This window comes from Bombina bombina, chromosome 3 (assembly GCF_027579735.1).
Source record: "Bombina bombina isolate aBomBom1 chromosome 3, aBomBom1.pri, whole genome shotgun sequence".
In the NCBI taxonomy this organism is placed as follows: domain Eukaryota; kingdom Metazoa; phylum Chordata; class Amphibia; order Anura; family Bombinatoridae; genus Bombina; species Bombina bombina.
Window position 1 is genome coordinate 8,733,637 of NC_069501.1, and position 19,189 is coordinate 8,752,825.

At 43.4% G+C, this 19,189-nt stretch overlaps 1 protein-coding gene across 1 annotated transcript in view; it reads left to right on the forward strand.

The window, feature by feature from the left end:
* TRAPPC10 (trafficking protein particle complex subunit 10) overlaps window positions 1–19,189 on the forward strand; it is an 837,250-nt gene that overhangs the window by 493,568 nt on the left and 324,493 nt on the right. Inside the window, exon 14 of the mRNA XM_053705118.1 lies at window positions 14,098–14,606. Within this exon, the coding sequence (XP_053561093.1) occupies window positions 14,098–14,606 (509 nt within the window). The remainder of the gene's footprint in view (window positions 1–14,097; window positions 14,607–19,189) is intronic.

Consider the following 19,189-nt stretch of genomic DNA (forward strand, 5'->3'; position numbering starts at 1 on the left):
TGAAAGAAGTATCTCGAATACTGGTATGGGTGGAATCCAGCTCCTGTCTAATTTCTGCGGTTCATATCCCAGGTATAGACAATTGGGAAGCGGATTATCTCAGTCGCCAAATGTTACATCCGGGCGAATGGTCTCTTCACCCAGAGGTATTTTTTCAGATTGTTCAAATGTGGGGACTTCCAGAATTAGATCTGATGGCTTCTCATCTAAACAAGAAACTTCCCAGGTATCTGTCCAGATCCAGGGATCCTCAGGCGGAAACAGTGGATGCATTGTCACTTCCTTGGAAGTATCATCCTGCCTATATCTTTCCGCCTCTAGTTCTTCTTCCAAGAGTAATCTCCAAAATTCTGAAGGAATGCTCGTTTGTTCTGCTGGTGGCTCCAGCATGGCCTCACAGGTTTTGGTATGCAGATCTTGTCCGGATGGCCTCTTGCCAACCATGGACTCTTCCGTTAAGACCAGATCTTTTGTCGCAAGGTCCTTTTTTCCATCAGGATCTCAAATCCTTAAATTTAAAGGTATGGAGATTGAACGCTTGATTCTTAGTCAAAGAGGTTTCTCTGACTCTGTGATTAATACTATGTTACAGGCTCGTAAATCTGTATCTAGGAAGATATATTATCGAGTCTGGAAGACTTATATTTCTTGGTGTCTTTCTCATCATTTTTCCTGGCATTCTTTTAGAATTCCGAGAATTTTACAGTTTCTTCAGGATGGTTTGGATAAAGGTTTGTCTGCAAGTTCCTTGAAAGGTCAAATCTCTGCTCTTTCTGTTCTTTTTCACAGAAAGATTGCTAATCTTCCTGATATTCATTGTTTTGTACAAGCTTTGGTTCGTATAAAACCTGTTATTAAGTCAATTTCTCCTCCTTGGAGTTTGAATTTGGTTCTGGGGCTCTTCAAGCTCCTCCGTTTGAACCTATGCATTCATTGGACATTAAATTACTTTCTTGGAAAGTTTTGTTTCTTTTGGCCATCTCTTCTGCTAGAAGAGTTTCTGAATTATCTGCTCTTTCTTGTGAGTCTCCTTTTCTGATTTTTCATCAGGATAAGGCGGTGTTGCGAACTTCTTTTAAATTTTTACCTAAGGTTGTGAATTCTAACAACATTAGCAGAGAAATTGTGGTTCCTTCATTATGTCCTAATCCTAAGAATTCTAAGGAGAGATCATTGCATTCTTTGGATGTAGTTAGAGCTTTGAAATATTATGTTGAAGCTACTAAAAATTTCCGAAAGACTTCTAGTCTATTTGTTATCTTTTCCGGTTCTAGGAAAGGTCAGAAGGCCTCTGCCATTTCTTTGGCATCTTGGTTGAAATCTTTAATTCATCTTGCTTATGTCGAGTCGGGTAAAACTCTGCCTCAAAGGATTACAGCTCATTCCACTAGGTCAGTTTCTACTTCCTGGGCGTTTAGGAATGAAGCTTCGGTTGATCAGATTTGCAAAGCAGCAACTTGGTCTTCTTTGCATACTTTTACTAAATTCTATCATTTTGATGTGTTTTCTTCTTCTGAAGCAGTTTTTGGTAGAAAAGTACTTCAGGCAGCTGTTTCAGTTTGATTCTTCTGCTTATAATTTCAGTTTTTTTCATTATAAGATTTAAACTTTATTTTGGGTGTGGATTATTTTCAGCGGAATTGGCTGTCTTTATTTTATCCCTCCCTCTCTAGTGACTCTTGCGTGGAAGATCCACATCTTGGGTAGTCATTATCCCATACGTCACTAGCTCATGGACTCTTGCTAATTACATGAAAGAAAACATAATTTATGTAAGAACTTACCTGATAAATTCATTTCTTTCATATTAGCAAGAGTCCATGAGGCCCACCCTTTTTTGTGGTGGTTATGATTTTTTTGTATAAAGCACAATTATTCCAATTCCTTATTTTTTATGCTTTCGCACTTTTTTCTTATCACCCCACTTCTTGGCTATACGTTTAACTGATTTGTGGGTGTGGTGAGGGGTGTATTTATAGGCATTTTGAGGTTTGGGAAACTTTGCCCCTCCTGGTAGGAATGTATATCCCATACGTCACTAGCTCATGGACTCTTGCTAATATGAAAGAAATGAATTTATCAGGTAAGTTCTTACATAAATTATGTTTTTAGCGCTTTTTTGCGCAGTAAAAATTCAGACTCAGACTTCCTGCTTCTTCCTGCATGATCCAGGACTTCTCTAGAGGGCTCAAAAGGCTTCAAAAGTCATATTGAGGGAGGTAATCAGTCACAACAGAGCTGTGACAGTGTGTTTGACTGTTTTAAAAAAGTTTTTCTCTATTGTTTATCCGTTTTGGGTATTTAAGGGGTTAATCATCCATTTGCAAGTGGGTGCAATGCTCTGCTGACTTACTACATTTACTGTGAAAATTTGGTTGGTATAACTGCTTTGGTTCATTGTTATTTCAACTTGAGTCAGGTTTTGTGCTTCTTAAAGGCGCAGTAGCGTTTTTTTATATTGCTTGTAAACTTATTGTGAAGTGTTTTTCAAGCTTGCCAGTCTTATTGCTAGTCTGTTTAAACATGTCTGACATAGATGAATCTACTTGTTCATTATGTTTGAAAGCCAGTGTGGAGCCCCATAGGAATATGTGTACTAAATGTATTGATTTCACTTTAAATAATAAAGGTCAGTCTTTATCTATAAAAGAATTATCACCAGACGACAAGGGGGAATTTATGCCGACTAACTCTCCTCACGTGTCAGTACCTTCGCCTCCCGCTCAGGGGGCGCATGCTATTATGGCGCCAAGTACATCAGAGACGCCCATAGCAATTACTTTACAGGACATGGCTACAATCATGAATAATACCCTGTCAGAAGTATTATCTAGATTGCCAGAATTGAGAGGCAAGCGCGATAGCTCTGGGATTAGGAGAGATGCAGAGCGCGCTGGTGCTGTAAGAGCCATGTCTGATACTGCGTCACAGTTTGCAGAACATGAGGACGGAGAGCTTCATTCTGTGGGTGACGGATCTGATCCGGGGAAACCTGATTCAGAGATCTCTAATTTTAAATTTAAGCTTGAGAACCTCCGTGTATTGCTTGGGGAGGTTTTAGCTGCTCTGAACGACTGTAACACAGTTGCAATTCCAGAGAAATTGTGTAGGCTGGATAGATACTATGCGGTACCGGTGTGTACTGATGTTTTCCCTATACCTAAAAGGCTTACAGAAATTATTAGCAAGGAGTGGGATAGACCCGGTGTGCCCTTTTCCCCGCCTCCTATATTTAGAAAAATGTTTCCAATAGACGCCACTACACGGGACTTATGGCAGACGGTCCTTAAGGTGGAGGGAGCAGTTTCTACTTTAGCAAAGCGTACCACTATCCCGGTTGAGGATAGTTGTGCTTTTTCGGATCCAATGGATAAAAAATTAGAAGGTTACCTTAAGAAAATGTTTGTTCAACAAGGTTTTATCCTGCAGCCCCTTGCATGCATTGCGCCTGTCACTGCTGCTGCGGCATTCTGGTTTGAGTCTCTGGAAGAGGCCATTCACACAGCTCCATTGGATGAAATTATGGACAAGCTTAAATCACTTAAGCTAGCTAACTCATTTGTTTCTGATGCCATTGTACATTTGACTAAACTAACGGCTAAGAACTCCGGATTCGCCATCCAGGCGCGGAGGGCGCTATGGCTTAAATCCTGGTCAGCTGACGTGACTTCTAAATCTAAATTACTTAATATTCCTTTCAAGGGGCAGACCTTATTCGGGCCCGGCTTGAAGGAAATTATTGCTGACATTACTGGAGGTAAGGGGCATACCCTTCCTCAGGACAGGGCCAAACCAAAGGCCAAACAGTCTAATTTTCGTGCCTTTCGAAATTTCAAGGCAGGAGCAGCATCAACTTCCTCCGCTCCAAAACAGGGAGGAACTGTTGCTCATTTCAGACAGGCCTGGAAACCTAACCAGTCCTGGAACAAGGGCAAGCAGGCCAGAAAACCTGCTACTGCCCCCAAGACAGCATGAAGGAACGGCCCCCTATCCGGAAACGGATCTAGTGGGGGGCAGACTTTCTCTCTTCGCCCAGGCGTGGGCAAGAGATGTCCAGGATCCCTGGGCGTTGGAGATCATATCTCAGGGATATCTTCTGGACTTCAAGGCTTCCCCTCCTCAAGGGAGATTTCATCTTTCAAGGTTATCAGAAGACCAGATAAAGAAAGAGGCATTCCTACGCTGTGTACAGGACCTCCTAGTAATGGGGGTGATCCACCCAGTTCCGCGGACGGAACAAGGACAGGGATTTTATTCAAATCTGTTCGTGGTTCCCAAGAAAGAGGGTACCTTCAGACCAATTTTGGACCTAAAGATCTTAAACAAATTCCTAAGAGTTCCATCATTCAAAATGGAAACTATTCGGACCATCCTACCCATGATCCAAGAGGGTCAGTACATGACCACAGTGGACTTAAAGGATGCCTACCTTCATATACCGATTCACAAAGATCATCATCGGTTCCTAAGATTTGCCTTTCTAGACAGGCATTACCAATTTGTAGCTCTCCCCTTCGGGTTGGCTACGGCCCCGAGAATCTTTACAAAAGTTCTGGGCTCACTTCTGGCGGTTCTAAGACCGCGAGGCATAGCGGTGGCTCCGTATCTAGACGACATCCTGATACAGGCGTCAAGCTTTCAAATTGCCAAGTCTCACACAGAGATAGTTCTGGCATTTCTGAGGTCGCATGGGTGGAAGGTGAACGTGGAAAAGAGTTCTCTATCACCACTCACAAGAGTCTCCTTCCTAGGGACTCTGATAGATTCTGTAGAAATGAAAATTTACCTGACGGAGGCCAGGTTATCAAAACTTTTAAATGCTTGCCGTGTTCTTCATTCTATTCCACGCCCGTCAGTGGCTCAGTGCATGGAAGTAATCGGCTTAATGGTAGCGGCAATGGACATAGTGCCATTTGCGCGCCTGCATCTCAGACCGCTGCAATTGTGCATGCAAGGTCAGTGGAATGGGGATTACTCAGATTTGTCCCCTCTACTAAATCTGGATCAAGAGACCAGAGATTCTCTTCTCTGGTGGCTATCTCGGGTCCATCTGTCCAAGGGTATGACCTTTCGCAGGCCAGATTGGACGATTGTAACAACAGATGCCAGCCTTCTAGGCTGGGGCGCAGTCTGGAATTCCCTGAAGGCTCAGGGATCGTGGACTCAGGAGGAGAAACTCCTCCCAATAAATATTCTGGAGTCAAGAGCAATATTCAATGCTCTTCTAGCTTGGCCTCAGTTAGCAACACTGAGGTTCATCAGATTTCAGTCGGACAATATCACGACTGTGGCTTACATCAACCATCAAGGGGGAACCAGGAGTTCCCTAGCGATGTTAGAAGTCTCAAAGATAATTCGCTGGGCAGAGTCTCACTCTTGCCACTTGTCAGCGATCCACATCCCAGGCGTGGAGAACTGGGAGGCGGATTTTCTAAGTCGTCAGACTTTTCATCCGGGGGAGTGGGAACTCGATCCGGAGGTGTTTGCTCAACTGGTCCATCGTTGGGGCAAACCAGAACTGGATCTCATGGCGTCTCGCCAGAACGCCAAGCTTCCTCGTTACGGATCCAGGTCCAGGGACCCGGGAGCGACGCTGATAGATGCTCTAGCAGCTCCTTGGTTCTTCAACCTGTCTTATGTGTTTCCACAGTTTCCTCTGCTCCCTCGACTGATCGCCAAGATCAAGCAGGAGAGAGCATCAGTGATTCTGATAGCGCCTGCGTGGCCACGCAGGACCTGGTATGCAGACCTAGTGGACATGTCATCCTGTCCGCCATGGACTCTACCTCTGAGGCAAGACCTTCTAATACAAGGTCCTTTCAATCATCCAAATCTAATTTCTCTGAGACTGACTGCATGGAGATTGAACGCTTGATTCTATCAAAGCGTGGCTTCTCCGAGTCAGTTATTGATACCTTAATACAGGCACGAAAGCCTGTTGCCAGGAAAATCTACCATAAGATATGGCGTAAATACCTTTATTGGTGCGAATCCAAGAGTTACTCATGGAGTAAGGTTAGGATTCCTAGGATATTGTCCTTTCTCCAAGAGGGTTTGGAAAAAGGCTTATCAGCTAGTTTGTTAAAAGGACAGATATCTGCTCTGTCTATTCTTTTGCACAAGCGTCTGGCAGAGGTTCCAGACGTCCAGGCTTTTTGTCAGGCTTTGGCTAGGATTAAGCCTGTGTTTAAAACTGTTGCTCCTCCGTGGAGCTTAAACTTGGTTTTTAAAGTTTTTCAAGGAGTTCCGTTTGAACCCCTTCATTCCATTGATATTAAACTTTTATCTTGGAAAGTTCTGTTTTTGATGGCTATTTCCTCGGCTCGAAGAGTCTCGGAGTTATCTGCCTTACATTGTGATTCTCCTTATCTGATTTTCCATTCAGACAAGGTAGTTCTGCGTACTAAACCTGGGTTTTTACCTAAGGTGGTCTCTAACAGGAATATCAATCAAGAGATTGTTGTCCCGTCATTGTGCCCTAATCCTTCTTCAAAGAAGGAACGTCTTTTACATAATCTGGACGTAGTCCGTGCCTTGAAGTTCTACTTACAGGCAACTAAAGATTTTCGTCAAACATCTGCCCTGTTTGTCGTTTACTCTGGACAGAGGAGAGGTCAAAAAGCTTCGGCAACCTCTCTCTCCTTTTGGCTTCGAAGCATAATACGCTTAGCCTATGAGACTGCTGGACAGCAGCCCCCTGAAAGAATTACAGCTCATTCTACTAGAGCTGTGGCTTCCACCTGGGCCTTTAAAAATGAGGCCTCTGTTGAACAGATTTGCAAGGCTGCGACTTGGTCTTCGCTTCACACTTTTTCAAAATTTTACAAATTTGACACTTTTGCTTCTTCGGAGGCTGTTTTTGGGAGAAAGGTTCTACAGGCAGTGGTTCCTTCCATTTAAGTTCCTGCCTTGTCCCTCCCATCATCCGTGTACTTAAGCTTTGGTATTGGTATCCCACAAGTAATGGATGATCCGTGGACTGGATACACTTAACAAGAGAAAACATAATTTATGCTTACCTGATAAATTTATTTCTCTTGTAGTGTATCCAGTCCACGGCCCGCCCTGTCCTTTTAAGGCAGGTCTAAATTTTTAGTTAAACTTCAGTCACCACTGCACCCTATGGTTTCTCCTTTCTCGTCTTGTTTCGGTCGAATGACTGGATATGACATGTGAGGGGAGGAGCTATATAGCAGCTCTGCTGTGGGTGATCCTCTTGCAACTTCCTGTTGGGAAGGGAATATATCCCACAAGTAATGGATGATCCGTGGACTGGATACACTACAAGAGAAATACATTTATCAGGTAAACATAAATTATGTTTTTCTAACGCCCACAAAATGCTTTGGATGAGACTTTCTTGCTGTAGCTGTTGACTGATTTTTGCCTTTTGGTTAAATTATTTTAAGAGTTAAGTTTCTTCACTGCTGAGTGCAAGTGGGGCCTGATAGTCAAAAACTCATAGAGAGATATCTCTCAAATGTGTCACCCTGAACCTGCATAGTGATATAAACAGCTCTCAAACTACACTATGCTTGTGACTTCACAGTACTAACGAGACTTGTTAGATAATCTCACCAGAGAGCTTTAGATCTTCAGTCTCTAGAGAGAGATGAACATAGCAGCAGTTCAGTTACTTTCACCAGACTTGTTAGATAATCTAACCAGAGAGCTTTAGATCTTCAGTCTCTAAAGAGAGATAAGTAGAGCGGCAGTTCAGTGGTGCTCACCTGACTTGTTAGATAATCTCACCAGAGCAGACAGCTTTAGATCTTCAGTCTCTAGAAAGAGACGAGCAGAGCAGCAGTTCAGTGACTCTCATCTGACTTGTTAGATAATCTCAGCAGAGAGATTTAGATCTTCAGTCCCTAAAGAGGGATAAGTAGAGCGGCAGTTCAGTGGTGCTCACCTGACTTGCTAGATAATCTCACCAGAGAGCTTTAGATCTTCAGTCTCTAGAGAGAGAGAGACGAGCAGAGTGGCAGTTCAGTGTCGCTCACTTGACTTGTTAGATTTTCCCACCAGAGAGCTTTAGATCTTTAGTCTCTAGAGAGAGAGACGAGCAGAGCGGCAGTTCAGTGTCGCTCACTTGACTTGTTAGATAATCTCACCAGAGAGCTTTAGATCTTCAATCCCTAGAGAGAGACGAGTAGAGCGGCAGTTCAGTGATGCTTACCTAACTTGTTAGATAATCTCACCAGAGCAGACAGCTTTAGATCTTCAGTCTCTAGAGAGAGAGACGAGCAGAGCGGAAGTTCAGTTACTCTTACCTAACTTGTTAGATAATCTCACATAATCTTCAGTCTCTAGAGAGAGATGAGCATAGCAGCAGTTCAGTTACTTTCACCTGACTTGTTAGATAATCTAACCAGAGAGCTTTAGATCTTCAGTCTCTAAAGAGAGATAAGTAGAGCGGCAGTTCAGTGGTGCTCACCTGACTTGTTATATAATCTCACCAGAGCAGACAGCTTTAGATCTTCAGTCTCTAGAAAGAGACGAGCAGAGCAGCAGTTCAGTGGCTCTCATCTGACTTGTTAGATAATCTCAGCAGAGAGATTTAGATCTTCAGTCCCTAAAGAGAGATAAGTAGAGCGGCAGTTCAGTGGTGCTCACCTGACTTGTTATATAATCTCACATAATCTTCAGTCCCTAGAGAGAGATGAGCATAGCAGCAGTTCAGTTACTTTCACCTGACTTGTTAGATAATCTAACCAGAGAGCTTTAGATCTTCAGTCTCTAAAGAGAGATAAGTAGAGCGGCAGTTCAGTGGTGCTCACCTGACTTGTTATATAATCTCACCAGAGCAGACAGCTTTAGATCTTCAGTCTCTAGAAAGAGACGAGTAGAGCGGCAGTTCAGTGACTCTCACCTGACTTGTTAGATAATCTCGCCAGAGAGCTTTAGATCTTCAGTCCCTAGAGAGAGACAAGCAGAGCGGCAGTTCAGTGACTCTCACCTGACTTGTTAGATAATCTCACCAGAGAGATTTAGATCTTCAGTCCCTAGAGAGAGACGAGCAGAGCGGCAGTTCAGTGTCGCTCACTTGACTTGTTAGATAATCTCACCAGAGAGCTTTAGATCTTCAGTCTCTAGAGAGAGACGAGCAGAGCGGCAGTTCAGTGGTGCTCACCTGACTTGTTAGATAATCTCACCAGAGAGCTTTAGAGCTCCATTCCCTAGAGAAAGACGAGCAGAGCGGCAGTTCAGTGGTGCTCACCTAACTTGTTAGATAATCTCAGCAGAGAGTTTTAGATCTTCAATCCCTAGAGAGAAACGAGCAGAGCAGCAGTTAAGTGACACACACCTGACTTGTTAGATAATCTCACCAGGCATCTTTAGATCTCCATTCCCTAGAGTGAGACGAGCAGAGCGGCAGTTTAGTTACTCTCACCTAACTTGTTAGATAATCTCACCTGAGAGCTTTAGATCTCCATTCCCTAGAGAGAGACGAGCATAGCGGCAGTTCAGTGACTCTCATCTGACTTGTTAGTTAATTTCACCAGAGAGCTTTAGATCTTCAGTCTCTAGAGAGAGACGAGCAGAGCGGCAGTTCAGTTACTCTCACATAACTTGTTAGATAATCTTACAAGAGCAGTCAGTTTTAGATCCTCAGTCTCTAGAGAGAGACGAGCAGAGCGGCAGTTCAGTTACTCTCACCTGACTTGTTAGATAATCTCACCAGAGAGATTTAGATCTTCAGTCCCTAGAGAGAGACGAGCAGAGCGGCAGTTCAGTCACTCTCACCTGACTTGTTAGATAATCTCACCTGAGAGCTTTAGATCTCCATTCCCTAGAGAGAGACAAGCATAGCGGCAGTTCAGTGACTCTCATCTGACTTGTTAGTTAATCTCACCAGAGAGCTTTAGATCTTCAGTCTCTAGAGAGAGACGAGCAGAGCGGCAGTTCAGTTACTCTCACATAACTTGTTAGATAATCTTACAAGAGCAGTCAGTTTTAGATCCTCAGTCTCTAGAGAGAGACAAGCAGAGCGGCAGTTCAGTTACTCTCACCTGACTTGTTAGATAATCTCACCAGAGAGATTTAGATCTTCAGTCCCTAGAGAGAGACAAGTAGAGCGGCAGTTCAGTGATGCTCACCTAACTTGTTAGATAATCTCACCAGAGCAGACAGCTTTAGATCTTCAGTCTCTAGAGAGAGAGAGACGAGCAGAGCAGAAGTTCAGTTACTCTTACCTAACTTGTTAGATAATCTCACCTGAGAGCTTTAGATCTTCATTCCCTAGAGAGAGACAAGCAGAGCGGCAGTTCAGTGGTGCTCAGCTGACTTGTTAGATTTTCCCAACACAGAGCTTTAGATCTTCATTCCCTAGAGAGAGACGAGTATAGCGGCAGTTCAGTTACTCTCACCTAACTTGTTAGATAATCTCACCAGACAGCTTTAGATCTTCATTCCCTACAGAGAGAGACGAACAGAGCAGCAGTTCAGTGATGCTCATCTCAATTGTTAGAAAGTCTCACCAAAGAGCTTTAGATCTTCAGTCCCTAGAGAGAGACGAACAGAGCAGCAGTTCAGTGACACCCACCTGACTTGGTTGATAATCTCACCAGAGAGCATTAGATCTTCAGTCCCTAGAGAGAGAGAGACGAGCAGAGTGGCAGTTCAGTGTTGCTCACTTGACTTGTTAGATAATCTCACCTGAGAGCTTTAGATCTTCTGTCCCTAGAGAGAGAGACGAGCAGAGCGGCAATTCAGTGTCGCTCACTTGACTTGTTAGATTTTCCCACCAGAGAGCTTTAGATCTTCAGTCCCTAGAGAGAGACGAGGAGAGCGGCAGTTCAGTGATGCTCACCTAACTTGTTAGATAATCTCACCAGAGCAGACAGCTTTAGATCTTCAATCTCTAGAGAGAGAGAGAGACAAGCAGAGCGGAAGTTCAGTTACTCTCACCTAACTTGTTAGATAATCACACCTGAGAGCTTTAGATCTTCATTCCCTAGAGAGAGACAAGCAGAGAGCGGCAGTTCAGTGGTGCTCACCTGACTTGTTAGATTTTCCCACCACAGAGCTTTAGATCTTCAGTCCCTAGAGAGACGAACAGAGCAGCAGTTCTGTGACACTCACCTGACTTGGTAGATAATCTCACCTGAGAGCTTTAGATCTTCAGTCTCTAGAAAGAGACCAGCAGAGCGGCAGTTCAGTGATGCTCACCTGACTTGTTAGATTATCTCACCAGACAGCTTTAGATCTTCAGTCACTAGATAGAGAGAGACGAGCAGAGCGGAAGTTCAGTTACTCTCACTTAATTTGTTAGATAATTTCACCAGAGAGCTTTAGATCTTCAGTCACTAGAGAGAGAGAGAGACGAGCAGAGCGGCAGTTCAGTTACTCTCACATAACTTGTTAGATAATCTTACCAGAGCAGTCAGTTTTAGATCCTCAGTCTCTAGAGAGAGACAAGCAGAGCGGCAGTTCAGTTACTCTCACCTGACTTGTTAGATAATCTCACCAGAGACATTTAGATCTTCATTCCCTAGAGAGAGACGAGCATGGCGGCAGTTCAGTTACTCTCACCTAGCTTGTTAGATAATCTCACCAGACAGCTTTAGATCTTCATTCCCTACAGAGAGAGACAAACAGAGCAGCAGTTCAGTGGTGCTCATCTCAATTGTTAGAAAGTCTCACCAAAGAGCTTTAGATCTTCAGTCCCTAGAGAGAAACGAGCAGAGCAGCAGTTCAGTGACACTCACCTGACTTCGTAGATAATCTCACCAGAGAGCATTAGATCTTCAGTCCCTAGAGAGAGAGAGAGAGACGAGCAGAGTGGCAGTTCAGTGTCGCTCACTTGACTTGTTAGATAATCTCACCTGAGATCTTTAGATCTTCTGTCACTAGAGAGAGAGACGAGCAGAGCGGCAGTTCAGTGTCGCTCACTTAACTTGTTAGATCATTTCACCAGAGAGCTTTAGATCTTCAGTCACTAGAGAGAGAGAGACGAGCAGAGCGTCAGTTCAGTTACTCTCACATAACTTGTTAGATAATTTTACCAGAGCAGTCAGTTTTAGATCCTCAGTCTCTAGAGAGAGACGAGCAGAGTGGCAGTTCAGTGACTCTCACCTAACTTGTTAGATAATCTCACCAGAGAGCTTTAGATCTCCATTCCCTAGAGAGAGACAAGCATAGCAGCAGTTCAGTGGTGCTCACCTGACTTGTTAGATAATCTCACCTGAGAGCTTTAGATCTTCATTCCCTATAGAGAGACAAGCATAGCGGGAGTTCAGTGACTCTCACCTGACTTGTTATATAATCTCACCAGAGAGCTTTAGATCTTCATTCCCTAGAGAGAGACGAGCAGAGTGGCAGTTCAGTGACTCTCACCTAACTTGTTAGATAATCTCACCAGAGAGCTTTAGATCTCCATTCCCTAGAGAGAGACGAGCATAGCAGCAGATCAGTGGTGCTCACCTGACTTGTTAGATTATCTCACCAGAGAGCTTTAGATCTCCATTCCCTAAAGAGAGACGAGCAGAGCGACAGTTCAGTGACTATCACCTAACTTGTTAGATAATCTCACCAGAGCAGACAGCTTTAGATCTTCAGTCTCTAGAGAGAGAGAGAGACGAGCAGAGCGGCAGTTCAGTTACTCTCACATAACTTGTTAGATAATCTCACCAGAGAGATTTAGATCTTCAGTCCCTAGAGAGAGACGAGCAGAGCGGCATTTCAGTGACTCTCACCTGACTTGTTAGATAATCTCACCAGAGAGCTTTAGATCTCCATTCCCTAGAGAGAGACAAGCAGAGCAACAGTTCAGTGACTATCACCTAACTTGTTAGATAATCTCACCTGAGAACTTTAGATCTCCATTCTCTAGAGAGAGACGAGCATAGCGGCAGTTCAGTGACTCTCACCTAACTTGCTAGATAATTTCACCAGAAAGCTTTAGATCTCCATTCCCTAGAGAGAGACGAGCATAGCAGCAGTTCAGTGGTGCTCACCTGACTTGTTATATAATCTCACCAGAGAGCTTTAGATGTTCAATTCCTAGAGAGAGACAAGCAGAGCGGCAGTTCAGTTACTCTCACATAACTTGTTAGATAATCTCACCAGAGAGCTTTAGATCTCCATTCCATAGAGAGAGACGAGCATAGCAGCAGTTCAGTGGTGCTCACCTGACTTGTTATATAATCTCACCTGAGAGCTTTAGATGTTCAATTCCTAGAGAGAGACAAGCAGAGCGGCAGTTCAGTTACTCTCACATAACTTGTTAGATAATCTCACCAGAGAGCTTTAGATCTCCATTCCCTAGAGAGAGATGAGCATAGCGGCTGTTCAGTTACGCTCACATGACTTGTTATAACTAATATAATTTTTCTGAGCTGTTGTGTAATCGCGACTACAGAACTGAGCCAGGAAGTGATGGGAGGATTTAATATTGAATGTTTTTGTGTTTAAATGATGGAAAATCCAAGAATTTAAAAAACACTAGCATTTACCATCAGTAAAAATAAACAGTAGTTTGTCATCACTTACTAAACTCAGCCTATCTGTGCGCTAAACTCAGCACCTCCGGCCCGCCCATGGCACAGCGCTCTTCTTCAATGAGGTGATATTTCCACCTCTAAACCAATAGCAATGCGTGTGAACTAACATCCTACCATGGCGTATAAGTCACCTCATTAGTAAAGGGCCCTGTGCCATGGGCTGAGTTGCTGAGTTTAGCGATCTACTTGCGGCACAGGGTGAGTTTAGCGATCTACTTGCAGCACAGGGTGAGTTTAGTGATCTACTTGCGGCACAGGGTGAGTTTAGCGATCTACTTGCGGCACAGGGTGAGTTTAGCGATCTACTTGCGGCACAGGGTGAGTTTAGCACTTTTTTTTTAGTAAGTGACGACTGAAACTACGGTTTATTTTTTTTATGGTAAATCCTAGCTTTTTTTTAAATGCTCGGATTTACCATCACTTTGAAAGTACAGTAAATGCTTTCTGTGCCACACTTCCTAAAGAGGACAGCAAGGCAAATCTGTAACTAGGTACTTGCCTAATGCAGGTTACAGTACTTGCTCTAGGGAGCATGGCACAAGCACCATACAGATCTGTTCTGCATGTACATTATTATGTTTCTGTTTGTCTGCAGTGCGCCTCCCTCTCAGCTCCTTTGCCCAGCTAACATCTCTGCGTTTCGAGCCGGCCAATGCTGTTGTACATGTTGGAGGTTCCCTATCCCTAGAGCTGACATTGAACAGTATGATGCCACAGCCCGTGCAGCTTGAATACATCACTGGGCATCTTCACTACAGTCTGGATAAGAACAGCTATCGGAAGACTGCTGAATGGCTCATGAGGCACAAACCTGCCAATTCCACAGTTGTTTTCCCATCAGAGGGACCCTTGGGTGCCAGTGGTTCCTCACCTGCCCTGGAGCTGGCAGAGATGTATGAGAAGAGCCCGTCAGATGGAGGGTTAGTGAGCACAGGGGTGATCTGTAAAAATGTGCACATGCTGCTACGCCAGCAGGAGCAATCATCATCCTCTTCACCGCTTGACAGGCATGGGGAGGTTAATGGAGAGGACTCAACCCATACACTGAGGTGCAGCAACGTTACTCTGCAGCCTGGACTCAATCATCTCACATTCTGCTCACAGGTACTGAAGATACCTCAGTAGGTTGATATTGGAGGGGGACATGACAGGAAGGGTCTATGAGACATGGTGTCCGTCCCTCCCCTGCAGAGTGACACAGTGACATTGACAGGAGGGAACTATGGGACATGGGGACAGACCCTCTCTGCAGGGTGACAAAGTGGTAAAGACAGGAGGGAGCTATGGGACATGGGGACAGACCCTCTCTGCAGGGTGACACAGTGGTACAGACAGGAGGGAGCTATGGGACATGGGGACTGACCCTCTCTGCAGGGTGACACAGGGGTACAAACAGGAGGGAGCTATGGGACATGGGGACTGACCCTCTCTGCAGGGTGACACAGTGGTAAAGACAGGAGGGAGCTATAGGACATGGGGACAGAACCTTTCTGCAGGGTGACACAGTGGTACAGACAGGAGGGAGCTATGGGACATGGGTTCTTTCGATTTGCATGGTGACACAGGGGTACAAACAGAAGGGAGTTATGGGACATAGGAACTGACCCCCCATGCAGAGTGACACAGACATGAGCTCTGTCCCACCCCACAGGGCAGGTATTTTAATATTGATATATATTTTTCGTAATTGTCAAGAGTCCATGAGCTAGTGACGTATGGGATATACAATCCTAAGTTAGGTATCACCACCTCCATAGGAGGCAAAGTTTCCCAAACCTCAAAATGCCTATAAATACACCCCTCACCACACCCACAAATCAGTTTTACAAACGTTGCCTCCTATGGAGGTGGTGAAGTAAGTTTGTGCTGAGATTTCTACGTTGACCTGCGCTTCTCAGCATTTTGAAGCCAGATTCCTCTCAGAGTACAGTGAATGTCAGAGGGATGTGAAGGGAGTATCACCTTTTGAATGCAATGGTTTTCATCACGGGAGATCTATTTCATAGGTTCTCCGTTATCAGTTGTAGAGATTCATCTCCTACCTCCCTTTTCAGATCGACGATATACTCTCAATTTACCATTACCTCTACTGATAACTGTTTCAGTACTGGTTTGGCTATCTGCTATATGTTGATGGGTGTCTTTCGGTAAGCATATTTTCATTACTTAAGACACTCTCAGCTATGGTTTGGCACTTTATGTATTTATATAAAGTTCTAAATATATGTATTGTACTTATATTTGCCATGAGTCAGGTTTTCAGTATATTTCCTTTTGCAGACTGTCAGTTTCATATCTGGGAAATGCATTTTTTAGGAAAATGTATTTCTTACCTGGGGTATAGTCTTTTTTTCAATTGACTGTCATTTTAAATTTGCGGGCAGAATTAGGCTCGCGAGGGGGGGGGCGCAAAATGCCAAAGTATGTTGCGTCATTTTCGGCGCAAGATTTTTTGGCGCAAAGTTACATTCGTTGACGCAAATTCGTCATTTCCGGCGTCTTAGTCGACGCAGAGTCCTTTCACAAGGTTGCGTCTAACATGACGTGAGTGTGTCATTTCCGGATGTTGTTAGCGCCAACATTCTTTTCCTGTTTGTGTTGTGCGTCATACTTGGCGCCAAATATTTTCATTATTTAAAACCCCATTCCTATATGCCTCCTGCCTTTTTTTCTCTTTCAGAGGGCTATTCTGTTGCATTTTTTTCCCATTCCTGAAACTGCCATATAAGGAAATTGATAATTTCTTTTGCATGATGTACCGAGTCCACGGATTCATCCTTACTTGTGGGACATTGTCCTTCCTGACAGGAAGTAGCAAAGAGAGCACCACAGCAGAGCTGTCTATATAGCTTCCCCCTTAAAGGGCCAGTTTACACAGCAAACACCAGTCTATGTCCATAAAGGAAATACAGTGACTAAAGAAAATATACATATATAGTTAAACTTGCTAACTATGTGTTTAGCAAATTTTAGCTTTTTATTCCTGCTTCTGTGAGTATTATCCATGGTGCTGGCACTCCCCCATGAAAGGGCTGAACTGTGCTTTAGTCTAGCACTCCCACTCTCCAATCATAGGCTATATGTAAATTCCTATGTATAATGAGCATTAGAAATTTGCCTGCACAACAAATCCTCTCTAATCCCTGCTAAATAGTAAAAATAAATATTTTTTTAAAATACCTATGTGTAATAAAAGTCAGAGCTTTGACTGCAGACATCGGCTCTGTAAGATTGATGAGACTGAGAACAGCTGTAGAACGGCAAGACAAGCAGAGAGATCACTTCAGCTAAACGTCTCACAGTGTGTAGTGAGCATATCAGGAGGGCTACGTACTTGTAACAACACAGATTCTCACTGCAGAAATACATATGCTGGTCGCTGTCTGCACAAATACAGAGGTAAGAATTTCAGGTCAAATAAAGTCTGTGTTGTTACAAGTACGTAGTCCTCCTGATATGCTCACTACACGCTGTGAGAAGTATAGCTGAAGTGATCTCTCTGCTTGTCTTGCCGTTCTACAGCCTTCTCAGTCTCATCAATCTTACAGAGCCATGTCTGCAGTCAAAGCTCTGACTTTTATTACACATAGGAATTTTTAGCAGGCAATGCAGGGCAGACACGGCATCTGAGCAAGTAAACAGCTATACAATGTATTGAAACGTTTGCTCAGGTCATCAGGCACAGCTCATCAGACAGCTTGTTGAAAAAGCTTTAGGAGAGGACAGCACATGCGCAATTCACTGAGGGGGAGTAACAGCAGACTGGCCGTGCGGCCAGAACATTTTCTAAGGGGTTTAGGCAAAGTGCATTGTATACAGACATTTCAAAAAAATATTTCTAAATACAGAGCATGATTAAAACAAAACGTTCAGCACCACTATACTCAACTATTGCTGCTATTGTGTTTAAAAATTGAACACTTTTTGGGTAAACTGTCCCTTTAACTCCACCCCCCCAGTCATTCTCTTTGCTGGCTCTAAGCAGGAAGAGTAAAGAGAAGAGGTGTTAAACTGTTAGTTTTATTTTATCTTCAATCAAGAGTTTGTTATTTTTAATTGGTACCGGTGTTGTACTATTTAATCTCAGGCAGGACATAGATGAAGATTTCTGCCTGGAGGATGATGATCTTAGCATTTGTAACTAAGGTCCACTGCTGTTCCCACAGAAGCTGAGGAGTACAGGAAAACTTCAGTGTGAGGAACGGTTTCTTGCTATACAGCAATGAGGTATGTTCAGTCATATTTTCTGCAGAGACTGTGTTAACTCAGAAAGTCTGACAGTGTCCCCATTAGGGGAAGGGTAAGCAGTAATCCTAGTGTTATCAGAGGTTTTTACTAGCTTGCATAAAGGGTTAATTTCTCTTGTAAGGTGTATCCAGTCCACGGATCATCCATTACTTGTGGGATATTCTCATTCCCAACAGGAAGTTGCAAGAGGACACCCACAGCAGAGCTGTCTATATAGCTCCTCCCCTAACTGCCATATCCAGTCATTCTCTTGCAACTCTCAACAAACATGGAGGTAGTAAGAGAGAAGTGGTGAAATGTAGCTGTTATTTTTCTTCAATCAAAAGTTTATTATTTTTAAATGGTACCGGAGTTGTACTATTTTGTTCCAGGCAGAAAAATAGAAGAATCTGCCTGTGATTTCTATGATCTTAGCAGGTTGTAACTAAGATCCATTGCTGTTCTCACACATGACTGAAGAGAGAGATAACTTCAGCGGGGGAATGGCGTGCAGGTTATCCTGCTATGAGGTATGTGCAGTTAAGATTTTTCTAGAAGATGTGAATGCTAGAAAATGCTGCTGATGCCAAATTTATGTAAGGTAAGCCTGAATACAGTGATTTAATAGCGACTGGTATCATGCTTATTTTCTGAGGTAATACTCTTTTATATTTGCAATATAAAACGTTTGCTGGCATGTTTAAACGTTTTTATATATACTTTGGTGATAAAACTTTTTTCCACATGGCTGGCTTAAATTTGCCTAGAAACAGTTTCCTGAGGCTTTCCACTGTGTTACAATGAGTGGGAGGGGCCTAATTTAGCGCTTTTTTTGCGCAGTAACTTTTACAGACTGAGACATCCAGCTTCCTCCAAGGGTCTTCTGAATGCTATAGGACATCTCTAAAGGGCTCTTGGGCTTTCCAAAATCGTTTTGTTGGGAAGTTAGGCCTACAGCAAGGCTGTGGCAGTTTGGTGTGACTGTTAAAAAAACGTCTAGATCGTTTTTTTGATCCGGTTTTTGAACTAAGGGGTTCATCTTCCATTTGCAAGTGGGTGCAATGCTCTGTTAGCCTATTATACACACTGTCAAAATTTCGTTTGATTTACTGCCTTTTTTCACTGTTTTTCAAATTCTGACAAAATTTGTTTCTCTTAAAGGCACAGTACCGTTTATTATATTTGCTTGTTAACTTGATTTAAAGTGTTTTCCAAGCTTGCTAGTCTCATTGCTAGTCTGTATAAACATTTCTGACATAGAGGAAACTCCTTGTTCATTATGTTTAAAAGCCATTGTGGAGCCCCCTCTTAGAATGTGTACCAAATGTACTGATTTCACTTTAAGCAATACATGACTACAGTGGATTTATAGGATGCTTATCTTCACATTCCGATACACAAAGATCATCATCGGTTTCTCAGGTTTGCCTTCCTAGACAGGCATTGCCAGTTTGTAGCTC